Source organism: Budorcas taxicolor, chromosome 4 (genome assembly GCF_023091745.1).
Source record: "Budorcas taxicolor isolate Tak-1 chromosome 4, Takin1.1, whole genome shotgun sequence".
In the NCBI taxonomy this organism is placed as follows: domain Eukaryota; kingdom Metazoa; phylum Chordata; class Mammalia; order Artiodactyla; family Bovidae; genus Budorcas; species Budorcas taxicolor.
In genome coordinates, this window is record NC_068913.1 from 96,261,180 (window position 1) to 96,287,481 (window position 26,302).

Consider the following 26,302-nt stretch of genomic DNA (forward strand, 5'->3'; position numbering starts at 1 on the left):
GCTTCCCTGTCCATCACCAACTCGTGGAGCTTGCTCAAACTCATGTCCATCAAGTTGGTGATGCCATCCAACCATCTCAATCCTCTGTTGTCCCCTTCTCCTCCTGCCCTCAACCTTTCCCAGTATCAGGGTCTTTTCCAGTGAGTCAGTTCTTTGCATCAGATGGCCAAAGTATTGGAGTTTCAGCATCAGTCTTTCCAATGAATATTCAGGACTAATTTCCTTTAGGATGGACTGGTTTGATCTCCTTGCAGTCCAAAGGACTCTCAAGAGTCTTTTTCAACACTGCAGTTCAAAAGCAGCAATTCTTCGGTGCTCAGCCTTCTTTACGGTCCAACTCACATCTATACATGACTACTAGAAAAACCATAGATTTGACTAGACAGACCTTTGTTGGCAAAGTAATGTCTCTGCTTTTTAATGTGCTGTCTAGGTTGGTCATAGCTTTTCTTCCAATGAGCAAGTGTCTTTTAATTTCATGGCTGCAGTCACCATCTGCAGTGATTTTGGAGCCCAAAACAATAAAGTCTCTCACTGTTTCCACTGTTTCCCCATCCATTTGCCATGAAGTGATGGGACTGGATGCCATGATCTAATTCACTGTTATTATTCAAAGGCCTCAGGTATACCTGTATACCTTTCTATATCTCTGTCCAGAGGTTTTTGTTGTAATTATTGGAATAGATGAACTGTCGTGGCATTTCTTCATCTTGGCTAGAATTAGAAGTCCCTGACCCTCCCTTTTACTTGCTGGTGTTCATTAAGCAAGAGAAGGGAATTTTATGACTTGGCATCATTTTCATCATTTTCTCTCAAAAGTCTTCCACAATTTCATTTTAACAGAGAATAAGTATTTAATAGAGAATAAGAATCCAAATAAACTGGGTAGTCTGCATGTCAACTGGGCAGGAGAGAGGGAAGAAAAGCAGCATATAGAAAGGTTTCACAACACCCATTAAACCCACTGAGACAGTTAATTTTCTGTGTCAACTTCACCGAGTTAAGGGATGCCCAGATAACTGGTAAAACATTACTTCTGGGTGTGTCTAGGGGAGCTTTTTCCAGAAGAGACTGGCATTTGAATCAGTAAGCTGAAAAAGAACAGAACTGCCACTTCTGCGGAAAAAATAAAATGGAGTAATCCCAGATGCAAGAAAATTCAGTTCTATGGTTCTGAAAGCCAAAGATGGTAGAACTTCATGGAGTGTCTAACCATATTAAAGCTAAGAGAGCGGCCAAGTAAAATATGGACTGAAAAATCAGCTTTTGGGATTCTGCAATTAAGAGATTACTAGAAATCTTTGAGAGAGAAGTTTCACTAGAGTGATGGCTAAGTCAAATTAGAATAGTATCTCACTTCTTTTCTTATTCTACACCAAGTTCTGGTAGACATAATGTCAGGGAAAGCACCACCATTCAAATTGAAAGGCTGTTTCAGGCTTGAATATTTCTTACCAAGTCTGTGGATGGTCTTAGCTTCTTGCTTCCTTCAGAAACTAAAGTACTGTCTTCCTCTTGCCCAAATCCTCACATTATTCCCACAACTGATATCAAAACTGCCTGCCAGACAGTCATTCCCATAGCCCCTAGCCCCCTTATTTCTTCCTAAACCATGGTCTCTAAACTGAGACTGTGAAATTTCCCACTCCAGTGCTCTTGCCTGGAAAATCCCATGGACGGAGGAGCCTGGTAGGCTGCAGTCCATGGGGTCGCGAAGAGTCAGACACGGCTGAGCAACTTCACTTTCACTTTTCACTTTCATGCATCGGAGAAAGAAATGGCAACCCACTCCAGTGTTCTTGCCTGGAGAATCCCAGGGACGGGGGAGCCTGGTGGGCTGCCGTCTATGGGGTCACACAGAGTCGGACACGACTGAAGCGACTTAGCAGCAGCAGCAGGGATGTAACTAATCACATGCTGATATCCACTCCCCCAGGATACTTGCCATGTGAGTGATGGGTCAGTCCTCAGGACTCAACCCCAGAATTCTAAGCCATCTTCAGATGCAGACTTTCACTGGTGAGTCTCATCAGACAGGGGTAGAACAGTATGACCAGACTGTCAGTATACTTGACCATCCTTAAGCCACTAACTAAATCTCTTTGTGTTTTTCTTTTCTTTAAATGAGTTGTAATTTATATACAATTTTAAAATGTCAGCTTAAGTGTTCGGTTAGATGGCATCTGGAGTCACTCATGTAAGCTCTACCCAAAATAAATACTGTATACTTCCTTCATCTTGGAAAGTTCCCTCATTCCCACATCTAGTCAGTTTCCTCCAATCTACCAGACTTCTGGTTTCTATCACCACAGCTGAGTTTTGGCTGGTCTTTGAATTTATAAAAAGAATCATCCAAGCATTCTTTTTGTGTGTCTTTTCTTCCAACATACTATTTTAGGAGTATGTCTGTGTTGTTGCTTGAATCAGCAATTTGTTCTTTTTTATTGCTGAGTAGTGATCCACTATACTAATAAAACACAATTTGTTTAGCCATCCTCCTACTGATGAACCTTTGGGTTGTTTCTAGTTTAGGGCTATCACAAAGCTGCAATCAAATTCTTGTACAGTCGTTTTTTGTGGTCAAAGATTTTCATTTTCTTAGGTAATATATAGCAGTTAAAATCACTGGTCACAGGGTAGGTATATGTTTAACTTCATAAGAAACTGCCAAATCTTTTCTGAGGTTGCTGTACCATTCTACATTCCCATCTGCAACGTGTGACAGCTTCAGCAGCTCCATACACTGGATACTGGAGTAGGGTTGTTGATTTAGTACTGTCAGGCTTTGCTAGTTTAACCATTTTAGTGAATGTGAAAGATAGCTTACTGAAGTTTAAATCTTCATTTCCCTGATGACTAATAATATTGAGAACACTGCCATGTGCTTACTGGCTCTTTATATATATTCTTTAATGAAGTGTATGCCTTCAGGTCTTCTCAATATTCATGCTAACATAACTGCATGACCATTAGATGAATGGTCATCTAATACACTCATTTTCTATTCCTGCTACAACAAATGACCACAATTAGAGGCTTAAAATAACAAAAGTACAGTATCTTATAGTTAGTTCTACGGGCTAGAATTTCAACTTAGGTCCCACTGGGCTAAAATCATGTCAGCAGGCCTGCATCCATCTCATAGGCAAAATACATTCACCCCATCCCAAGATTCCCCCAAATCAACACATTACAGCATTAGCTCAAAGTCCAAAATCTCATTTAAATCTCACCCAACTCAAAGCACCAATCTTATTATCAAAAATCATAAGGGATGGGTGAGAAAGGGTATAATTTATCCTGAGGCAAAATTCCTCTCTACCCGTGGACATGCTAAACTTTAAAACAAGTTCCCTGCTCTGAAACACAAAGATGGGACCTGGCATAGCAGAACACACACAAACATTCCTATTCAAAAAGAGGAAATGGAAAGCTAAAAAAGAGTTACTGGCCCCAGACAATTCTGAAATCCATCCAGGCAAACAGGAAGAGGGTTCAAGTCCTAAGCAGAATTCACTAAGTTCTCAGCTCTACCCTATGGGCCTGCAGCTCTGCCCTCTGAGCCATCCTTCCTTGTTATAAGGGGCAGCCTGTGTTTAAAGCTGAGGAGTCTTACCAGCCTGTCTCCTGCCTGCAGAATTTTGGGGCTCTGACAGCCCTCTTTCGCTTCATCTCTGGTCCTTTCAGTCCACACTGGCAGTGTTTCTGCTGGTGTAAGGTTCTCAAGCGCCTTGTGGGACTACCATATTTGTACAGACTCACTCCACTAGTCAAGAGGTTCCTCAACAGATCTTGCCTAGATAATCCCATCTCTATTTTCAGCTTCTGTTTAGATGCTGAGGGAATCTATGAGTCACACCCTTGATCTCTCAGAGTGGTTTGTGTGAGTGAATACACTGACCTTTTAATCTGAGGTTTGAGCAAAAGGCTATATAATAACTGATTTTTCCCTCTAGAGAATGCTTTCCAAACATACATCTCTTGATTTGAGCATCCTCTGCCATTTTCGTAGTTTGAGAATTTCCAAATCAGCAACTCCTGCTTTATTTTTGTTGTGTTTTTGAGGTGTAATTGATCATACATTATATTAGTTTCAGGTGTACAACATAACGATTTGGTATTATCAAGATCTCCTGGTTCACGTTTAACAGGTCTCTCCTCAATTTTTACTGTACTCTCAAATTTTACTAAATGACAAAAAGAGAAATCAAGCCACACCTCAACATTCTGCTCGGAAATCTCAGTTAAATATCCAAATTCATGTTTGCAAGCCCCACTTTCCACCTAGGACAGGATACAATGCGACTAAGCTTCCTGCCACAATATAACAAGGATCCCCGTCCTCCAGTTTCTATTAGTAATAGAAACTTCTTCCTCATTTTCTCCTGAGCCCTCACCAGCAGCACCTTCAATGTCCATATTTCTGTCAACAGTCTGTTCACAATGATACGTGATAAACGTTTTCTCTATCCTGTAGCTCACTTCCTTCTTAGTCTAGAAGAGGCATTAATGGTCATATTTCTACTAACAGTTTGTTCAAGGCAGTGCAGAAATTTTCTATCATGCTCCCCAAACTCTGCCAGCACCTGCTCACTACCCAATTACAAAGCCACTTCCACATTCTTAGGTATTTGTTACAGCAGCACCCCACTTTCAGGTACCAAAGGCTCTTACTAGTTTTTTTTTTCTTCCAGTTTTGAGATGTAATGTGACACATAACACTAACTTTAAAGTGTACAAAGTACTGATCTGATACATTAATACACTGCAAAATCCAGTAGTTTTCAATTGTTGCTGTAATAAATTATCACAAACTTAAGAGGCTTAAGACAACATTCATTTCTTTACCTTGCAGTTCTGTAAGGTGAGGTCCAACACAGGCCTCAGTGGGCTAAAATCAAGGTATGAGCAAGAAGGCATTCCTTTCTGGGGGCTGTCGGGGTTCATCCATTTCCCTGCCTTTTCCAATTTCTGAGGTTACCCATATTTCCTTGGTTTGTGGTCCCCTTCCTCCACCTCCAAATCCAGCAAAAACAATGCAGTTCTGTGGCCCTGCTTCCACCATCACATTCCTTTACTGAAGCTTTTCTTCCGCCTCTCCTACGTAAGGGCCCTTAGCCTTGTATTGGGCCCACGTGGATAAGCCAGGATATGCTCCCTATCTGCTGATTAGCAACTGGAATTCCCCTTTGCCATGGACCATACTGATGGGTCCTAGGAATTAGGACAGGGAGGCCTTGCAGGTGGAAGGTATATTATTCTGCCCACAACATCTACTAATCACTTCAAACAAACTAGAAGCAAACCACAATGCAAAGCGGCCTAACAGGAATCAGGTGGAAGTACTACCAGCTACAGGAAGGAACGAAAATCCTCAATCAACAGTTGATAATCTATTTTTAACTTTTCCACTATTCAGGGAGACTAGCAATCTCAGTGAAGATTTTTTTTGTTTTTGTGTTTTATTTGTGCCACTTGTGGTGAGTTAACTAATCTTAGTTAGTTAACTAAGTACCCATTTTCAATCCCTTCTCTCAAGCTTGCCCCTTGGGCTATAAAAGCTAAATACTCACTTTCCTGGCCTCCTGACGTTAGTCATAACACAGTTGTGCCAAATGAAATCTAAAAATTGCCTTGGGAAAAGCTTTTGCATACCTGATAAAAGAGGCAGATGGTGCTGGCTCTCTCTGGCCCCCTTCCCGGCACCCCTCCCATCTTGAATGGTGCACTGCCAGTAATTCAGGCATCTATTTTGCAATAACGTGAGGATGTCCCAAAGAATTTAACACATGTCAGCCCTGACGCTGCTGAGCCACCGAAGCAACACCAGTTTCTCTGCCTATTTTATGTGTTACTATTTACATCTGGCTCTGTTCTTTTCAGCTGAAAGCTTTACTAATTGAAACTTCAATACAACTGCTGGTTAAGCGTAAGTCTCCGCCTACAAAATTCCTTTTGCTATACAAATATCAGATTCCCTTGAATGAGTTGTAATTAATAACTATTAACTATAACTATTAACAACTATTTTTCTACATAACATCTGTTAAATGTCTTAGGACTCTAAATTACACATTCTCATTTTAGAAAATTTGAAAATTATCAAAAGTTTAAAGAATATAAATAGCCACAATTCCAAACACCCAGAGGTAACTTACTGGTAATGAATCATTGTATTTTCAGCCATAAATTTTTAGACATATACTTAGAATATTTTTAAGACCTTAAGGAATATATAGACTTGAATCCAACTCTCATTCAGCACTGTACTGAGGAGTTTCCCATATCATTAAACATGTTTCAAAAATATATCCAAAAAGTTAAAATATTTATCTCTGATTGTTTTCTGAGGATAATTTCATGGATATGGAATTACTGGATTAAAGGGATAAACCCTTTTAAACATTCAACAAATGCTGCCACAATGCTTTCTAGAAAAACTGAACCAATTCATTATTCTACCTCCTGTTTACAAGAAAATCAATATCCCTTACAAGTACTGACTGACTTATTTTTTTTGCCAATGTGATTGGCAAAAATACTGTAATTTTCCAAAATTTATACAGAACTCATAAACTCAGTGCAAAACAAAAAAAGATTTAAAACAGGCAGACATGAACAGACATTTTTCCAAAGAAGACATACAGATGGCCAACAAGCACATGAAAAGATGCTCTACTTCATCAGTTCTCAGGAGGATGTAAATCAAAACCACAATAAGATTATCACCTCACACCTATTAGAATGGTTATTAACAAAAACATAGAAATAGCAAGCGTTGAGGACGTGCAGAGAAGAGAACCCTCTGCACCGCTGGTGGGAATGTAAACTGGTACAGCCATTACGGAAAACAGTATGGAGATTCCTCAAAAAACTGAAAACAGAACTACCATATAGCAATTCTATTTCTGGGTATTCATTTGAAGAAAACAATAACAGTAATTCAAAAAAAAAATGCATTCCCATGCTCACTGCAGCATTACTTACAATTGCCAAGATATGGAAACAAGCTAAGTATCCATCAATAGATGAATGGATAAAGAAATTGAGGTACATATGTGCACTGGAGTATTATTTGGCCATTAAAAAGAATGAAATTCTGCCATTTGTGACAATATGTATGGACCCTGAGAGCCTTAAGTGAAATAAGTCAGACAGAGAGAGACAAATACCATATAATAGTTCTTATATGTGGAATTTAAATAAGTAAATAAATATACATATATAAAACCAAGGTCATAGATACAGAGAACAGGCTGGTAGATGCCAGAGGCAGGGACTAGGGGTGAAATAGGTGAGGGGCTTGGGTTTTTGGGGTTTGTTTTTTTTTTTAGTTTAAATAATTTGAATTTAAAAACACAAAAAAATATTGTAACTCATTATTGAATTTTTAATTTACATTTTTTGGTTACTAGTGAGAATGACTAAAGATATTTAGATTCTTTATATTAGTTATTTTATTAATTATCACATGGAGATAACTTCTGAAATATGAGTTCTTTATATATTATAGATATTAGTCTTTTGTAATATTTTATTTCATAAAGCAACTATAATATAAAATTTTAAATTTTTAAATAATATTTTATTTCAGTGCATCATTTACTTTTTAGTTTTGTTTAATGACATATTATGATTCTAAATGTAATCAATCTATTAGCATTAGTCTTCATGACTTCTTTTTTTGCTTTATCAGACAGGGATAGTTTTCACAGGATGACAACCACATTTTAGAAAAGAATGCTCTTTGACATTATATTCTTTTTTAAATTCTTATTGGCTTTCTTACAGTCAACATGTAAAATTAATAGAAAGAGGACAAGAAATACTCCACTAAATATGTAAGTATCCCATCCCAGGTTTTAACTATTCACATACCTGCTTGTAACAATTATGACATCCTCAGAGATGGTAGCCATTTCTTTGATGGTAAGGTAGCACATTCTTCTCAATGTTTGCTAAAAAATTATTTACAAAAGGCAACAGGTTATTCATAAGGAATTGGTTTTTTAAACTGTTTGAAATGAGGACCCCAAATAGATATACTTACAAAATTATTCTTAAAAAGATTATCATCTACCCAAAAAGTCCTTTTAAAAATGTCTGGATGAAGGGACTTCCACGGCTTTCCAGTGGTTAAAACACCACGTTCCCATTGCTGGGGGCCTGGGTTTAATCCCTAGTCAGGTAATTAAGATCCTGCATGCTGCAGGGTGTAGCCACAAAAGAGAGAGACAGAGAAATGCCTAGATGAGAAAATGTTCAGAATTCCACTATTTCCTAAACACAAGTAACTGATGCACTAAGAGTGGAAAACATCTAGATGAAAATACAAACATTCAATTAATTATATGGGTCTTTATACAGAAATACCCACACTGTGACTCTGACAGTGAGTCCAAAGACAGGTTTTTCAGAGTGCTAAAGGCTTGCCCTAAAAAACATTTTTTCATTCTTTAAAAATATATACACAGACATGCAGACTCTGTGTTTTCCTCAGTTTAGCATATTTTTCCTTAAGGCATTTGTAGTTGTATAACTAACTTCTATTTTCAATTATCAAGATTTCTACATGGACACCTGGATCCAAAATCAGTGTTAAACTAACAATAATGAAGTTTTGCCCACTCTTTCTCCTCACCTGGATCTCCCATTTTATTTATAAACATTCATACTCAATACTAGAAGGAGTGGTTCCTCTCACCTGTCTTGCCTCCTTCTTTATCAAGTAACTTCAAATTTCTTATGAGGAGTGAAACTCAAATACCTCGGACCCAGCTCAAGTCCGAGCTGCACAAAGGATCTGCTGGAGACTACTGAGCCCATGAAGGAACGGACAGAACAGAATGAGGACTTTCATGGTGATTAAACACAGAAAAAAGTCACCCCAGAAAGAGAAAGGCAGCATGGGGCAGATGAATGAGGCATACCACATCCGTCTGTAGCTACTATGAGAAGAAAGCAAAAAATGAGAATCAAAATTTCAGAACAAAAGAAAATTTACACTCCCTTGTAATAAAAATCTACCATGAAGCAGAATAAAACTAGAGATATGAAAAAAGTAACTAAAGAACAAAAATTGAGGCTCAACACTGTTAGTCATTGGGGAAATGCAAATTATAGCCACATTTCAGATCTCACCTCACACCTACCAAAATGGCTAAAACTTAAAAAGAGTGATAATCCAGTGTCGACAAAGATGTGTTTTTTTTTTTTTTTTTATTATTATTATTATTATTTTTTTTAATTTTAAAATCTTTAATTCTTACATGTGTTCCCAAACATGAACCCCCCTCCCACCTCCCTCCCCATAACATCTCTGTGGGTCATCCCCATGCACCAGCCCCAAGCATGCTGTATCCTGCGTCAGACATAAACTAGCGATTCAATTCTTACATGATAGTATACATGATAGAATGCCATTCTCCCATATCATCCCACCCTCTCCCTCTCCCTCTGAGTCCAAAAGTCCGTTATAGACAGCTGCGTCTTTTTCCTGTCTTGCATCCAGGGTCGTCATTGCCATCTTTCTAAATTCCGTATATATGTGTTAGTATACTGTATTGGTGTTTTTCTTTCTGGCTTACTTCACTCTGTATAATCGGCTCCAGTTTCGTCCATCTCATCAGAACTGATTCAAATGAATTCTTTTTAACGGCTGAGTAATACTCCATTGTGTATATGTACCACAGCTTTCTTATCCATTCATCTGCTGATGGACATCTAGGTTGTTTCCATGTCCTGGCTATTATAAAGAGTGCTGCGATGAACATTGGGGTACATGTGTCTCTTTCAATTCTGGTTTCCTCGGTGTGTATGCCCAGCAGTGGGATTGCTGGGTCATAAGGGAGTTCTATTTGCAATTTTTTAAGGAATCTCCACACTGTTCTCCATAGTGGCTGTACTAGTTTGCATTCCCACCAACAGTGTAGGAGGGTTCCCTTTTCTCCACACCCTCTCCAGCATTTATTGCTTGCAGATTTTTGGATCGCAGCCATTCTGACTGGTGTGAAGTGGTACCTCATTGTGGTTTTGATTTGCATTTCTCTGATAATGAGTGATGTTGAGCATCTTTTCATGTGTTTGTTAGCCATCCGTATGTCTTCTTTGGAGATGTGTCTATTTAGTTCTTTGGCCCATTTTTTGATTGGGTCATTTATTTTTCTGGAATTGAGCTGCATAAGTTGCTTGTATATTTTTGAGATTAGTTGTTTGTCAGTTGCTTCATTTGCTATTATTTTCTCCCATTCAGAAGGCTGTCTTTTCACCTTGCTGATATTTTCCTTTGTTGTGCAGAAGCTTTTAATTTTAATTAGATCCCATTTGTTTATTTTTGCTTTTATTTCCAGAATTCTGGGGGGTGGATCATAGAGGATCCTGCTGTGATTTATGTCTGAGAGTGTTTTGCCTATGTTCTCCTCTAGGAGTTTTATAGTTTCTGGTCTTACATTTAGATCTTTAATCCATTTTGAGTTTATTTTTGTGTGTGGTGTTAGAAAGTGATCTAGTTTCATTCTTTTACAAGTGGTTGACCAGTTTTCCCAGCACCACTTGTTAAAGAGATTGTCTTTACTCCATTGTATATTCTTGCCTCCTTTGTCAAAGATAAGGTGTCCATATGTGTGTGGATTTATCTCTGGGCTTTCTATTTTGTTCCATTGATCTATATGTCTGTCTTTGTGCCAGTACCATACTGTTTTGATGACTGTGGCTTTGTAGTAGAGCCTGAAGTCAGGCAAGTTGATTCCTCCAGTTCCATTCTTCTTTCTCAAGATTGCTTTGGCAATTCGAGGTTTTTTGTATTTCCATACAAATCTTGAAATTATTTGTTCTAGTTCTGTGAAAAATATGGCTGGTAGCTTGATAGGGATTGCATTGAATTTGTAAATTGCTTTGGGTAGTATACTCATTTTCACTATATTGATTCTTCCGATCCATGAACATGGTATATTTCTCCATCTATTAGTGTCCTCTTTGATTTCTTTACACAACAACCCAAAACCTGTGGGACACTATAAAAGCAGTGCTAAGAGGAAAGTTCATAGCAATACAGGCATACCTCAAGAAACAAGAAAAAAGTCAAATAAATAACCTAACTCTACAACTAAAGCAACTAGAAAAGGAAGAATTGGAGAACCCCAGAGTTAGTAGAAGGAAAGAAATCTTAAAAATTAGGGCAGAAATAAATGCAAAAGAAACAAAAGAGACCATAGCAAAAATCAACAAAGCCAAAAGCTGGTTCTTTGAAAGGATAAATAAAATTGACAAACCATTAGCCAGACTCATCAAGAAGCAAAGAGAGAAAAATCAAATCAATAAAATTAGAAATGAAAATGGAGAGATCACAACAGACAACGCAGAAATACAAAGGATCATAAGAGACTACTATCAGCAGTTGTATGCCAATAAAATGGACAACATGGAAGAAATGGACAAATTCTTAGAAAAGTACAATTTTCCAAAACTGAACCAGGAAGAAATAGAAAATCTTAACAGACCCATCACAAGCACGGAAATTGAAACTGTAATCAGAAATCTTCCAGGAAACAAAAGCCCAGGTCCAGACGGCTTCACAGCTGAATTCTACCAAAAATTTCGAGAAGAGCTAACACCTATCCTACTCAAACTCTTCCAGAAAATTGCAGAGGAAGGTAAACTTCCAAACTCATTCTATGAGGCCACCATCACTCTAATACCAAAACCTGACAAAGATGTCACAAAAAAAGAAAACTACAGGCCAATATCACTGATGAACATAGATGCAAAAATCCTCAACAAAATTCTAGCAATCAGAATCCAACAACACATTAAAAAGATCATACACCATGACCAAGTGGGCTTTATCCCAGGGATGCAAGGATTCTTCAATATCCGCAAATCAATCAATGTAATTCACCACATTAACAAACTGAAAAATAAAAACCATATGATTATCTCAATAGATGCAGAGAAGGCCTTTGACAAAATTCAACATCCATTTATGATTAAAACTCTCCAGAAAGCAGGAATAGAAGGAACATACCTCAACATAATAAAAGCTATATATGACAAACCCACAGCAAACATTATCCTCAATGGTGAAAAATTGAAAGCATTTCCCCTAAAGTCAGGAACAAGACAAGGGTGTCCACTTTCACCGCTACTATTCAACATAGTTCTGGAAGTTTTGGCCACAGCAATCAGAGCAGAAAAAGAAATAAAAGGAATCCAAATTGGAAAAGAAGAAGTAAAACTCTCACTGTTTGCAGATGACATGATCCTCTACATAGAAAACCCTAAAGACTCCACCAGAAAATTACTAGAGCTCATCAATGAATATAGTAAAGTTGCAGGATATAAAATCAACACACAGAAATCCCTTGCATTCCTATACACCAATAATGAGAAAGTAGAAAAAGCAATTAAGGAAACAATTCCATTCACCATTGCAACGAAAAGAATAAAATACTTAGGAATATATCTACCCAAAGAAACTAAAGACCTATATACAGAAAACTACAAAGATGTGTTTTTAACAAGTAAAATATATGACCTAGACAAATACACAGAAATGCTGAATAAAATAGGAACAAAAAGATTTTAATATGAAGCCAAAGGCAAAGTGAAGGGACATTCACAGGTGGCAAAATGGAAAAATAAGTAACTCACAGCCACAGAAGCACAAGCTCAGGGTCTTGCATAGGATAAAGTATCTACAGTCCACAAAGGATGGGATTCTAAAAGGTATATTCTTCAGGCACAGGGAAACTAGTCTAGGTAATAACTCAGAAATACAGCAAGGAGTGAAGAGTTAAAAAAAAGTGGTAAACAGCAACAAGACAGTGTGATATTGGCAAAATATGGACAAATACATCAATGCAACAGAAGAGACAAACAAGAAATATACTCACATAAATACAGTCAACTGATCTTTGACAAAGAAGCAAAGGCAACACAATGGAGTGAAAACAGTCTCTTCAACAAATGGTGCCAGAACTGGATAGCCACCAGCCAAGAAGTTGAATCAGATGCAAACCTTACACTCTCTTCACAAAATTACCTCAAAATCAATCACAAACCTAAATGTAAAATGCAGAACAATAAAGTTCCTAGTAGAATACATAGAAGGACACCTAGATGATGTTTATTTAGTATGGTGATGGTTTTTTTGATACAACCCCAAAGGCAAGATCCATGAAAGAAATAATTGATAGGTCAGCCTTTAATACAATTAAACACTTCTGCTCTGCAAAAGACAGTGTCAAAAGGATGAGAAGATAACGCAGACTGGGAAAAATATTTACAGAACACATAACTGAGAAAAGATTATCCAAAATACACCCAAAAAACCCTCTTTAGAGTCAAAATAAGAAAACATCATATTTAAATGGGCCGAAGATTTTAGCAGATAACTACACTTAAGAAGATAAAACAGATGGCAAATAAGTATATGAAAAGATGCTGAATGTTATATTCATCAGGGAAAGTTAAATTATTAATAAAACAAGGTATGACAACACTACTGACACAACAGTCAAAATCAGGAACACCAACACCACCAAATGCTGACGAGGATGGGGAGTCACAGGATCTCTCATTCATTGCTGGTGAATAAAAATCATACAGCCTCTTTGGAAGACAGTTTGACAGTTTCTTACAAAAACAAACATACGTGTAACATGTGATCCAGCAATTGCTCACTCTGACATTTATTCACAGGAGTTGAAAACTTATGTCCACACAGAAACCTGACTTTATACCAGCTTTATTCATAATTGGGGCTTCCCTGGTGGCTCAGAGGTTAAAGCGTCTGCCTCCAATGCGGGAGACCTGGGTTCGATCCCTGGGTTGGGAAGATCCCCTGGAGAAGGAAATGGCAACCCACTCCAGTATTCTTGCCTGGAGAATCCCATGGACGGAGGAGCCTGGTAGGCTACAGTCCACGGGGCCGCAAAGAGTCAGACACGACTGAGCGACTTCACCTTACCTATTCATAATTGCCAAAATTAGAAGTAATCAAGATGTCCTTTAGTAGGTGAATGGATAAACTATGGGACATCCAAACAACAGAAAGTGATTCAGTGCTAAAAGGAAATGAGCTAGCAAGCCATGAAAAAATAAAAAGGAAACTTAAATACATATTACTAAAAGAAACCAATATGAAAATGCTACATGCTGTTATGATTCCAATTGTATGATAAATAGCTAAGAAAAGAGAAGTGAAAGGCAAAGGAGAAAGGGAAAGATATACACAACTGAATGTACAGTTTCAGAGAATAACAAGGAGAGACAAGGACACCTTCTTAAGTGAACAATGCAAAGAAATAGAAGAAAAACAACACAATGGGGAACACTAGAGACCACTTCAAGAAAATTGGAGATACCAAGGGAACATTTCATGCAAAGATGGCCACAATAAAAGAGAAACGGCAAGGACCTAGCAAAAGCAAAAGAGATTAAGAAGAGGTGGCAAGAACACACAGAAGAATTATACAAAAAAGGACTTAATGACCTGGATAGCCACGATGGTGTGGTCACTCACCTAGAGCCAGATATTCTGGATTGTAAAGTCAAGGGGGCCTTAGAAGTGCTACTATGAACTAAGCTAGTAGAGGTGACAGAATTCCAGCTTAGCTATTTCAAATTTTAAAAGATGCTGCTGCTAAAGTGTTGCACACAATAGGACAGCAAATATGGAAAGTTCAGCAATGGCAACGGGACTGGAAAAGGTAGGTTTCATTCTGATACCAAAGAAGGGCAATGCCGAAGAATGTTCAAACTACAACACAATTGTGCTTATTTCACATGTTAGCATGTAATGCTCAAAAATCCTCCAAGCTAAGTTTGAAAACTATGTGAACCAAGAACTTTCAGTTGTACAAGCTGGATTTAGAAAAGGCAGAGGAACCAGGGATCTAATTGCTAACATCCACTGGATCATAGAAAAAAGGAATTCCAGAAAAACATCTGCTTCTGCTTCACTGACTATGCTAAAGCCTTCGACTATGTGGATCACAGCAAACCATGGAAAATTCTTAAAGAGATGGGAATACCAGACCACCTTAGTCTCCTGAGAAACGTGCATGCAGGTCAAGAACAACAGTTAGAACCAGACATGGAACAACTGACTGGTTCCAATGGAGAAATGAGTATGTCAAGGCTGTATTTTGTCACCCTGCTTATTTAACTTATATGCAAAGCTGTTGTTGTTCAGTCACTCAGTCATGTCTGATCTCTCCAACCCCATGGACTGCAGCACACTAGGCTTCCCTATCCCTCACCATCTCCAGAACTTGCTCAATCTCATTTCCATTGAGTTAGTGATGTCATCCAACCATCTTGTCCTCTGTCATCCCCTTCTCTTCCTGCCATCAATCTTTCTCAGCATCAGGGTCTTTTCTAATGAGTTGGCTCTTCCCATCAGGTGGCCAGTACTGGAGTTTTAGCCTCAGCATCAGTCCTTCCAATGAACACCCAGGACTGATCGACTGTAGGATGGACTGGTTGGATATCCTTGCAGTCCAAGGGACTCTCAAGAGTCTTCTCCAACACCACAGTTCAAAAGCATCAATACTTTGGCGTTCAGCCTTCTTTATGGTCCAACTCTCACATCCATATATGGCCACTGGAAAAACCATAGCTTCTACCAGGCAGCTGCGCAGTGCTGGAGCGGCAGCCTGCCGAGAGGAGATACCCCACATCCAAGGTCAGAAGCAGCGGCCATGAGGAGATACCCTAGGACCAAAGCCAGAAGCGGCAGCTGCACTTCGCCGGACTGGCAATGTGGAGATACCCCACGTCCAAGGTCAGAGAAATCACAGTAAGATGGTAGGTGCTGGAGTGGCTATGAGATACCCCACGTCCAAGGGCAAAGGAGAAGGCCCAGCAAGACGGTAGGAGGGGCGAATCTGCGTTTAGAATCAAACCCCATTCCCTCCAGAGATGTTCAGGAGGCTCAAACAAACCTTGTGTGCACCAGGGCCCAGGGACGCAACAGAGACTGAGACAGAACTGTGTTTGAGCATCTCCTCCAACAGGAGGTATGGGTCGTCGGTGGACTGCCGCAGGAAGAGGGGCTCTGGGTGCAGCAGACTTGGGTATAGCATAAGCCCGCTCGGAGGAGGTAGCCATTAACCCCACCACAGAGCTGCCAGAACTTACACAGGACTAGGAAATAGACTCTTGGAGGGCACAACAGAACCTTGTGTACCAGGACCCAGGAGAAAAGAGCAGCGACCCCGCAGGAGACTGTCCAGACTTGCCTGTGGTGGAGGGATGGGTCGGTGGTGGCCTGCTGCAGGGCTGGGGGCACTAAGTGCAGCAGTGCACGCCTGGGATCTCTCAAGGGAGGTCACCATTATCTTCATTACCTGCACCATAGTTTGGCCCCAAGTAAATAGCAGGGAGGGAACACAGCTCCACCCACCAACGGAAAACTGGATTAAAGATTTACTGAGCATGGCCCCCTCAGTCAGTCTCCCCCATCAGGAAGCTTCCATAAGCCTCTCATCCTTCTCCATCAGACGGCAGACAGACTGAAAACCACAATCAGAGAAAACTAACTAATCTAATCACACAGACCACAGCCTTCTCTAACTCAATGAAACTATGAGCCATGACACGTAGGGCCACCCAAGACGGAAGGGTCATGGTGGAGAGTTCTGACAAACTGTGGTCCACTGGAGAAGGGAATGACAAACCACTTCAGTATTCTTGCCTTGAGAACCCCATGAACAGTATGAAAAAGCAAAAAGACAGGACACTGAAAGATGAACTCCCCACGTCTGGAGAAATAAGTCCAGAAAGAACGAAGAGATGGAGCCAAAGCAAAAACAACACCCAGTTGTGGATATGACTGGTGGTGGAAGCAAGGTCCAATGCTGTAAAGAGCAATATTGCATAGGAATCTGGAATGTTAGGTCCATGAATCAAGGCAAATTGGAAGTGATCAAACAGGAGATGGCAAGAGTGAACATCGACATTTTAGGACTCAGCAAACTAAAATGGACTGGAATGGGTGAATTTAACTCAGATGACCATTATATCTACTACTGTGGGCAAGAATCCCTTAGAAGAAATGGAGTAGTCATCATAGTCAACAAGAGAGTCCGAAATGCAGTATTTGGATGCAACCTCAAATATGAAAGAATGATCTCTCTTCGTTTCCAAGGCAAATCATTCAATATCACGGTAATCCAAGTCCATGTCCCAACCAGTAATGCTGAAGAAGCTGAAGCTGAACAGTTCTAAGAAGACCTACAAGACCTTCTAGAACTAACACGCAAAAAAAGATGTCTTTTTCATTATAGGGGACTGGAATGCACAAAAATGGGAAGTCAAGAAACACCTGGAGTAACAGGCAAATTTGGCCTTGGAGTATAGAATGAAGCAGGGCAGAGGTTAATAGTCTTGCCAAGAGAACGCATTGGTCATAGCAAACACTCTCTTCCAACAACACAAGAGAACACTCTACACCTGGACATCACCAGATGGTCAACACTGAAATCAGACTGATTATATTCTTTGCAGCCAAAGATGCAGAAGCTCTATAAAGTGAGCAAAAAGAAAAAAGACTGGGAGCTGACTATGCCTCAGATCATGAACTCCTTATTGCTAAACTCAGACTTAAATTGAAGAAAGTAGGGAAAACTACTAGACCATTCAGGTATGACCTAAATCAAACCCTAACAATTACACAGTGGAAGTAAGAAATAGATTTTAGACACTAAATCTGAAAGACAGAGTGCCTGATAAACTATGGACGGAGGTTCGTGACACTGTACAAGAGACAGGGAGCAAGACCGTCTCCAAGAAAAAGAAAAGCAAAAAAAGCAAAATGGCTGTCTGAATAGGCCTTACAAATAGCTGTGAAAAGAAGAGAAACCAAAAGCAAAGAAGAAAAGGAAAGATATACCCATTGGAAGGCAGAGTTCCAAGAATAGCAAGGAGAGACAAGAAAGCCTTCCTCAGTGATCAATGCAAAGAAATAGAGGAAAACAACAGAATGGGAAAGACTAAAGACCTCTTCAAGAAAATCAGAGATATCAAGGGAACATTTCACACAAAGATGGGCTCAATAAAGGACAGAAATGGTATGGACCTAACAGAAACAAGATATTAAGAAGAGGTGGCAAGAATACACAGGAGAACTATACAAAAAGATCTTCATGACCCAGATAATCACGATGGTATAATCACTCACCTAGAGCCAGACATCCTGGAATGTGAAGTCAAGTGAGCCTTAGGAAGCATCAATACGAACAAAGCTAGTGGAGGTGATGGAATTCCAGCTTAGCTATTTCAAATCCTAAAAGATGCTGCTGTGAAAGTGCTGCACTCAATATGCCAGCAAATTTGGAAAACTCAGCAGTGGCCACAGGACTGGAAAAGGTTAGTTTTCATTCCAATCCCAAAGAAAGGCAATGCAAAAGAATGCTCAAACTACCGCACAATTGCACTCATCTCACACGCTAGCAAAATAATGCTCTAAATTCTCCAAGCCGGGCTTCCGCAATACATGAACCATGAACTTCCAGATGTTCAAGCTGGTTTTAGAAAAGGCAGAGGAACCAGAGATCCAATTGTCAACATCTCCTGGATTATCAAAAGAGCAAGAGAGTTCCAGAAAAAATCTGTTTCTCCTTTATTGACTATGCCAAAGGCTTTTACTGTGTGGATCACAATAAACTGTGGAAAATTCTTCAAGAGATGGGAATACCAGACCACCTGACCTGTCTCCTGAGAAATCTGTATGCAGGTTTAGAAGCAACAGCTAGAACTGGACATGGAACAACAGACTGGTTCTAAATAGGAAAAGGAATACATCAAGGCTGTATATTGTCACCCTACTTATTTAACTTACATTCAGAGTACATCTTGAGAAATGCTCGGTTGGATGAAGCACAAGCTGGAATCAAGATTTCCAGGAGAAATATCAATAACCTCAGATATGCAGATGATACCACCCTTATGGGAGAAAGTGAAGAAGAACCAAAGAGCCTCTTGATGAAGGTGAAAGAGGAGAGTAAAAAAGTTGGCTTAAAGCTCAACACTCAGAAAACAAAAGATCATGGCATCCAGTCCCATCACTTCACAGCAAATAGGAGAAACAGTGGAAACAGCAGCAGACTTTATTTTGGGGGGTTCCAAAATCACTGCAGATGGTGACTGGAGCCATGAAATTAAAAGATGCTTACTGCCTGAAAGAAAAGTTATGACCAACCTAGACAGCATATTAAAAAGCAGAGACATCACTTTGCCAATAAGGTCCATCTACTCAAGGCTATGTTTTCTCCAGTAGTCATGTATGGATATTTAAGAGTTGGACTCTAAAGAAAGCTGAGCAGCAAAGAATTGATGTTTTTGAACTGTAGTGTTGGAGAAGACTCTTGAGAGTCCCTTCAACTGCAAGGAGATTCAACCAGTCAATCCCAAAGGAAATCAGTCCTCAATATTCATTGGAAGGACTGATGTTGAAGCTGAAACTCTAATACTTTGGCCACCTGATGTGAAGAGCTGACTCGTTTGAAAAGACCCTGCTAGCATGTGAAATGAGTGCAATTGTGCGGTAGTTTGAACATTCTTTTGCATTGCCTTTCTTTGGGATTGGAATGTAAACTGATCTTTTCCAGTCCTGTGGCCACTGCTGAGTTTTCCATATTTGTTGGCATATTGAGTGCAGCACTTTCACAGCAGCATCTTTTAGGATTTGAAATAGCTAAGCTGGAATTCCACCACCTCCACTAGCTTTGTTCATAGTGATGCTTCCTAAGGCCCAGTTGACTTCACACTCTAAGATGTCTGGCTCTAGGTAAGTGATCACACCATCGTGGTTATCTGGGTCACTAAGATCTTTTTTGTATAGTTCTTCTGTGTATTCTGCTGAACACATCATGTGAAATGCTGGGCTGGATGAATCGTAAGCTGGAATCAAGACTGCTGGGAGAAATATCAACAACTTCGAATATGCAGATGATACCATTTTAATTGTGGAAAGCAAAGAGAAACTAAAGAGCCTCTTGATGAGGGTGAAAGAGGAAAGTGAAAAAGCTGGCTTAAAACTCAACATTCGAAAACCTAAGAATATGGCATCTGGTTCTATCATGGCAAATAGATGGGGAAACCATGGTAGATTTTATTTTATTGGTCTCCAGAATTACTGTGGACAGTTACTGTAGCCACAAAATTAAAAAAAAACAAAACAAAACAAAACTTGTTCCTTGAAAGAAAAGCTATGACAAACTTAGTGTGTTAAAAAGCAGAGACCTCGCTCTGCCGAAAAAGTTTCATATATTCAAAGCTATGGTTTTTCCAGTAGTCATGTATGGATGTGACAGTAGGACCATAAAGAAGGCTGAGCACCAAAAAATTGATGCTTCCAAACTGTGGGGCCGGAGAAGACTCTTCAGAGTCTCTTTGATAGCATGGAGATCAAACCAGTCAATCCTAAAGGAAATCAACCCTAAAATTTCATTGGAAGGACTGATGCTGAAGCTGAAGCTCCAATACTTACGCCACCTGATATAAAGAGCCAACTCACTGGAAAAGACCCTGATGCTATATAAGGTTTAGGACAGCAGCAGAGGGGATGACAGAGGATGATATGGTTGGATGGCATCACCAACTCAATGGATATGGGTTTGAACAAACTCTGGGAGATAGTGAAGCACAGGAAGCCTGGCATGCTGAAGTCCATGGGGTTGCAGAGTTGGAGATGACTAAGCTGCTGAACAACTAACAACCCCTAATCTGAGACCTGTAATCTGCCCCAAGGAAATGAACTAGTACAAGCATTGGTTTTTCTTCATATCATAATCCTGGAATTTTTGTTAATCTAATATCTGGAAAACTACTGTGTGGGATACATACACACACACACACACACACACACACACACACACACACACACTTTTATCTAGGCATTTTTGGTAGCAGGGAAAATCTAGCCCCTTTATCACGGCTAGAAACAGAACAGACATGTGCTTTTTTTTTTTTTTAAGTCTTGTGGCTTGCAGGATCTTAGTTCCCCAACCAGGGATTAAAGTTGCACCCTCAGCCGTGAAAACACAAAATACTAACCACTGGACCACCAAAGGATTCCCAGAAATGTATTATTAATATTAAAAACATATGGTGAATCATCGAGTTACTCTTTTTAAAAAGTACATGGGCTTTCTCCAGGTACGGGCAGCAGGGCCTACTCTCCAGGTGCAGTGCACCACCTTCTCATCTTGGTGGTTCCTCTTGTTGTGGAGCAGGGCTCTAAGGCATGCAGGCTTCAGCAGTTGCAGCAAGTAGGCTTAGTTTCCACACAGCATGTAGGAACTTCCTGGACCAGGGATCGAACCCATGTCCCCTGCATTGGTAGGTAGATTCTTAACCATTGGACCACCAGGGAAGACCTATCCAGTTACTCTTTTATTATTGATTTCCAACATTAATCCAAGGTAATGAGAACACAAGATACATGATTTCATTCATTTGGAATTTGTTTTGTCTTATTTTATGGCTCAGTGTACAGTCAATTTCTGTAAATGTTGTGTTATTCATTTACATTTAATGCAATAATGATATATTTGGGTCTATATCTACCATCTTATTATACACTTTCTGTTTGTTCTGCTTGACCTTTTACAACATCAAAGTGAAAAAAGAAGTATCAACAGATTCTACAAACCCTTAAAAGAATAAGAAAATACTAAGAACAGTTTTAGCCAGTGAAGTTCAACAATGTAAACAAAATGGAGAAATTCCTTGAAAGACACAAACTACCAGAGGTCACTCAAGAAGAAAAATAATCGGAATAATACCATCTGTTTCCTTGTAAAATTATTATCAAAAACCTTACCACAGTGCAGATGCTTTCAATAGTGAATTCCGACAAACATTTCAGGAAAAATTAATAATGATTCTATAGGACTTCCCTGGTGGCCCAGCCAGTGTTTAGGAGTCCGCCTGCCAATGCAGAGGATACGGGTTCAGTCTCTGGTCTGGGAAGATTCCACGTGCCTTGGGGCAACTAAGTCTGTAAGCCACAACTACTGAAGCCGAGTGCTGCAACTACTGAAGCGTCTTCACCTAGAGCCTGTGCTCCGCAACGAGAGAAGCCACTGCAACGAGAAGGCTGTGCACTGCACCGAGGAGTAATCCCCGCTTACCACAACTAGAAAAAGCCTGAGCACAGCAATGAAGACCCAGTGCAACCAAAAATAAACACATAAATATATAGAGAGAAAAGAATAATGATTCTACAAAACTCTGCAAGAGGAGAAGAGGAAGTAATACTTATCAATTCATTTTATGAAGCCAGCATTACCCAAATACCGAATCCAAACAAAAACATAAGAAAAAATTACAGGTAAATATTATTTCACGACCACATACTCAAAATTAATTTCAAATTTTGAGTTTTAACAGAAAACAAAGATTTTATATTTTCTAGGAAAACAAATAAATGCATCTTACCATATTAATAAACTAAAAAGAAAGACCATAATAATTCAATAGATACAGAAAAAACATTTGACAAAATTCAACACCCATCTACAAAAACAAAAACAAACAAACAAACAAAAACCCTCCTAGCAAACTAAGAAGAGAAAACGACTTCCTCAACCTGAAAAACTTAGGGGCTTCCCAGGTGGTGAACTGGTAAAGAATCTGCCTGCCAAAGCAGGAGATGCAGGAGACGTGGGTTTGATCCCCTGGTTTGGGAAGGTCTCTTGGAGGAGGAAATGAAAACCTGCTCCAGTATTCTTGCCTGGAAAATTCCATGGATAGAAGAGCCTGGTGGGTTACAGTCCATGGGGTCGCAAAGAATCAGATGAGACTGAGCAACTAAGCACACACACACATGGAAAACTTAAGCGCTAGCATCACATTTAATGCTGAAAGATTAAACACCTTCCCTCCAAGATCAGGAGCAAAACAAGGATATCCTCTACCACCACTTCCATTTCATACTGTATCACAGTGCAAGAAGATATTAAGGTAAGAAAAACAAATAAAACTCATTCAGATTGAAAAAAGTAAATCCTAAGGAATCTCCCAAAATACTGCTAGAAGGAATAAATTTAACAAAATCACAGGAAACAGATCAATATACAAAAAATCTATTTAATTTCTATAGAGTACCTAAAATAATACAAATGCAAGAGTATAAAAACATTAACTACTTCAGGGATAAATTTCACAAAATATGTTTAAGATTTTTGTGCTGAAAGCTATAACACTGCTGACAGAAATTAGAGACTTGTATAAAGGGAAACATATACCATGGCTAGGGAATAGAAAACTCATTAATGTAATGTGAATTGTCCTCAAACTGATCTTTTCGTAAAATTTTATTGAAATAGTTTAGCAAAGTGATCTTTAGAGCCAATGCAATCACCATCAACATTCTAGCAGGTTTTTTTTTTTTTAACTTAAGTAGATAAGCTGATTCTGGTGGCTCAGACAATAAAGAGTCTGCCTGCAATGCAGGAGACCCAGATTCGACCCCTGAGTCACGAAGATCCCTTGGAGAAGGAAACGGCTACTCACTCCAGTATTCTTGCCTGGAAAAATCCCATAGACAGAGGAGGCTGGCAGGCTACCGTCCATGGGGTCACAAAGAGTTGGAAATGACTGAGTGGCTTTCACATACGTATACAAAGCTGATTTAAAATGAATACAGGAATGCAAAGAACTTACAAGAGCCAAAACAATTATTTAAAAGAAACTGACTGATGGCCAAGAGGCACATGGAAAGTTGCTCAACAGCATTATTAGAGAAATGCAAATCAAAACTACAATGAGGTATCACCTCACATCAATCAGAATGGCCATCATCAAAAAACCTACAAACAATAAACACTGGAGAAAGTGAAAGTGAAGTCGTGGGACCCCATGGACTGTAGCCTACCAGGCTTCTCCGTCCATTGGATTCTCCAGGCAAGAATACTGGAGCAGGTTGCCATTTCCTTCTCTAGGGGATCCTCCCGAACCAGGGATCGAACCCGGGTCTCCTGCATTGCAGGCAGACGCTTTAGACGCTTTACCTTCTGAGCCACCAGGGAAGCCCCAAAATGCTGAAGAGGATGCGGATCAAAGGGAACCTTCTTGCATTGTTGGTAGGAATGTAAATTTATATAGCCACTACAGACAACGGTATACAGATTCCTTTAAAAACTAAAAATAGAACTACCATATGACCCAGCAATCCCACTACTGGACATACACCCAAAGAAAACCATAACTGAAAAAGACATATATCCCAATGTTCACAGCAGCACTATTTACAACAGCTAGGATATGGAAGTAACCTAGATGTCCATCCACAGGTAAATGGATAAGGAAGATGTGGTGTATACATACACACACACACACACACACACACACACACACACACACCCCAGTGGAATACTACTCAGTCATAAAAAAGAATGAATTTGAGTAAGTTCCAGTGAGATGAATGAACCCAGAGCCTGTTTATACAGAGTGAAGTAAGTCAGAAAGAGAAAAACAAATAGCATATATTAATGCATATAATGCATTGATGCTTTTGAACTGTGGTGTTGGAGAAGACTCTTGAGAGTCCCTTGGACTGCAAGGAGATCCAACCAATCCATCTTAAAAGAGATCAGTCCTGGATGTTCATTGCAAGGACTGATGTTGAAGCTGAAACTCCAATACTTTGGCCACCTGATGTGAAGAGCTGACTCATTGGAAAGGACTCTGATGCTGGGAAAGATTGAGTGCAGGAGGAGAAGGGGACGACAGAGGATAAGATGGTTGGATGACATCACTGACTCAATGGACATGGTTTGGGTGGACTCCAGGAGTTGTGGATGTACAGGGAGGCCTGGCGTGCTGCAGTTCATGGGGTTGCAAAGAGTTGGACACAACTGAGCAACTGAATTGACTGAACTGAATGCATATAGATGGAATATAGAGAAATGGTATCAACGAACCTATTTGCAGAGAAGGAATGGAGACACAGATGTAGGAAAGCAGGTTGTGGACACAGTGGGGGAAGGGGAAGTAGGACGAATGGAGAAAGTAGCATAGACATATATACATTACCATGTGTAAAATAGATAGCTGGTAAGAAAGGAGATCCAACCAGTCCATTCTGAAGGAGATCAGCCCTGGGATTTCTTTGGAAGGAATGATGCTAAAGCTGAAACTCCAGTACTTTGGCCACCTCATGCGAAGAGTTGACTCATTGGAAAAGACTGTGATGGTGGGAGGGATTGGGGGCAGGAGGAGAAGGGGAAGACAGAGGATGAGATGGCTGGATGGCATCACTGACTCGATGGACATGAGTCTGAGTGAACTCCGAGAGTTGGTGATGGAGAGGGAGGCCTGGTGTGCTGCGATTCATGGGGTCGCAAAGAGTCGGACACGACTGAGTGACTGAACTGAACTGAAGAAGCTGCTCTGTAACACAAGGAATCCAGCCAGGCATTCTGTGATGATCTAGAGGGGTAAGATGGGAGGAGGGGAGGGAGGCTCAAGAGGGAGGTGATATATATGTAAAGTATAGGGGATCTGCATTGTTGTATGGCAGAAACCATCATAACATCATAAAGCAATTTTCCTCCAATTAAAAATAAATTTTAAAAAGTTAAAAAATTTTGAAAAAGAAAAAAAATAATAAAATAGGAAAACATGCACTACCTGATTTAAAATGAACTATAAAGCTACAGTAGGACTTCACTGGAGAAGGCAATGGCAGCCCACTCCAGTACTCTTGCCTGGAAAATCCCATGGACGGAGGAACCTGGTAGGCTGCAGTCCATGGGGTCGCTAAGAGTCGGGCATGACTGAGCAACTTCACTTTCACTTTTCACTTTCATGCATTGGAGAAGGAAATGGCAACCCACTCCAGTGTTCTTGCCTGGAGAATCCCAGGGACAGGGGAGCCTAGTGGGCTGCCATCTATGGGGTTGCACAGAGTCGGACATGACTAAAGCGACTTAGCAGCAGAAGCAGCAGGACTTCATTGGTGGCTCAGTGGATAAGAATCTGCCTGCCAGAGCAGGGCACACAGGTTTGATCCCTAATCCAGGAAGATTCCATATGCCTCGGAGAAACTATGCTCATGAGCCACAACTACTGAAGCCCATGCTCTGGAGCCCAAGAGCCACAACTACTGAGCCCACGTGCTACAACTACTGAAACCTGTGCACTCCAGGGTCCATGAGCCACAGCTACTGAGCCTACGTGCCACATCTACTGAAGCCCGCGTGTCCCTAGAGCTGTGTTCCACGAGAGGAAGCCACCACAATAAGCCCGTGCAGCACAGTGAAGAGTAGCCCCCGCCTGCCACGACTAGAGAAAG

General features: G+C 40.0%; 1 protein-coding gene across 1 annotated transcript in view; it reads right to left on the reverse strand.

Annotated features, from left to right (window-relative positions):
- COPG2 (COPI coat complex subunit gamma 2) overlaps positions 1-26,302 on the reverse strand; it is a 219,881-nt gene that overhangs the window by 185,156 nt on the left and 8,423 nt on the right. The window contains exon 5 of the mRNA XM_052638348.1: positions 7,879-7,958. Coding sequence (XP_052494308.1) covers positions 7,879-7,958 — 80 coding nt within the window. The remainder of the gene's footprint in view (positions 1-7,878; positions 7,959-26,302) is intronic.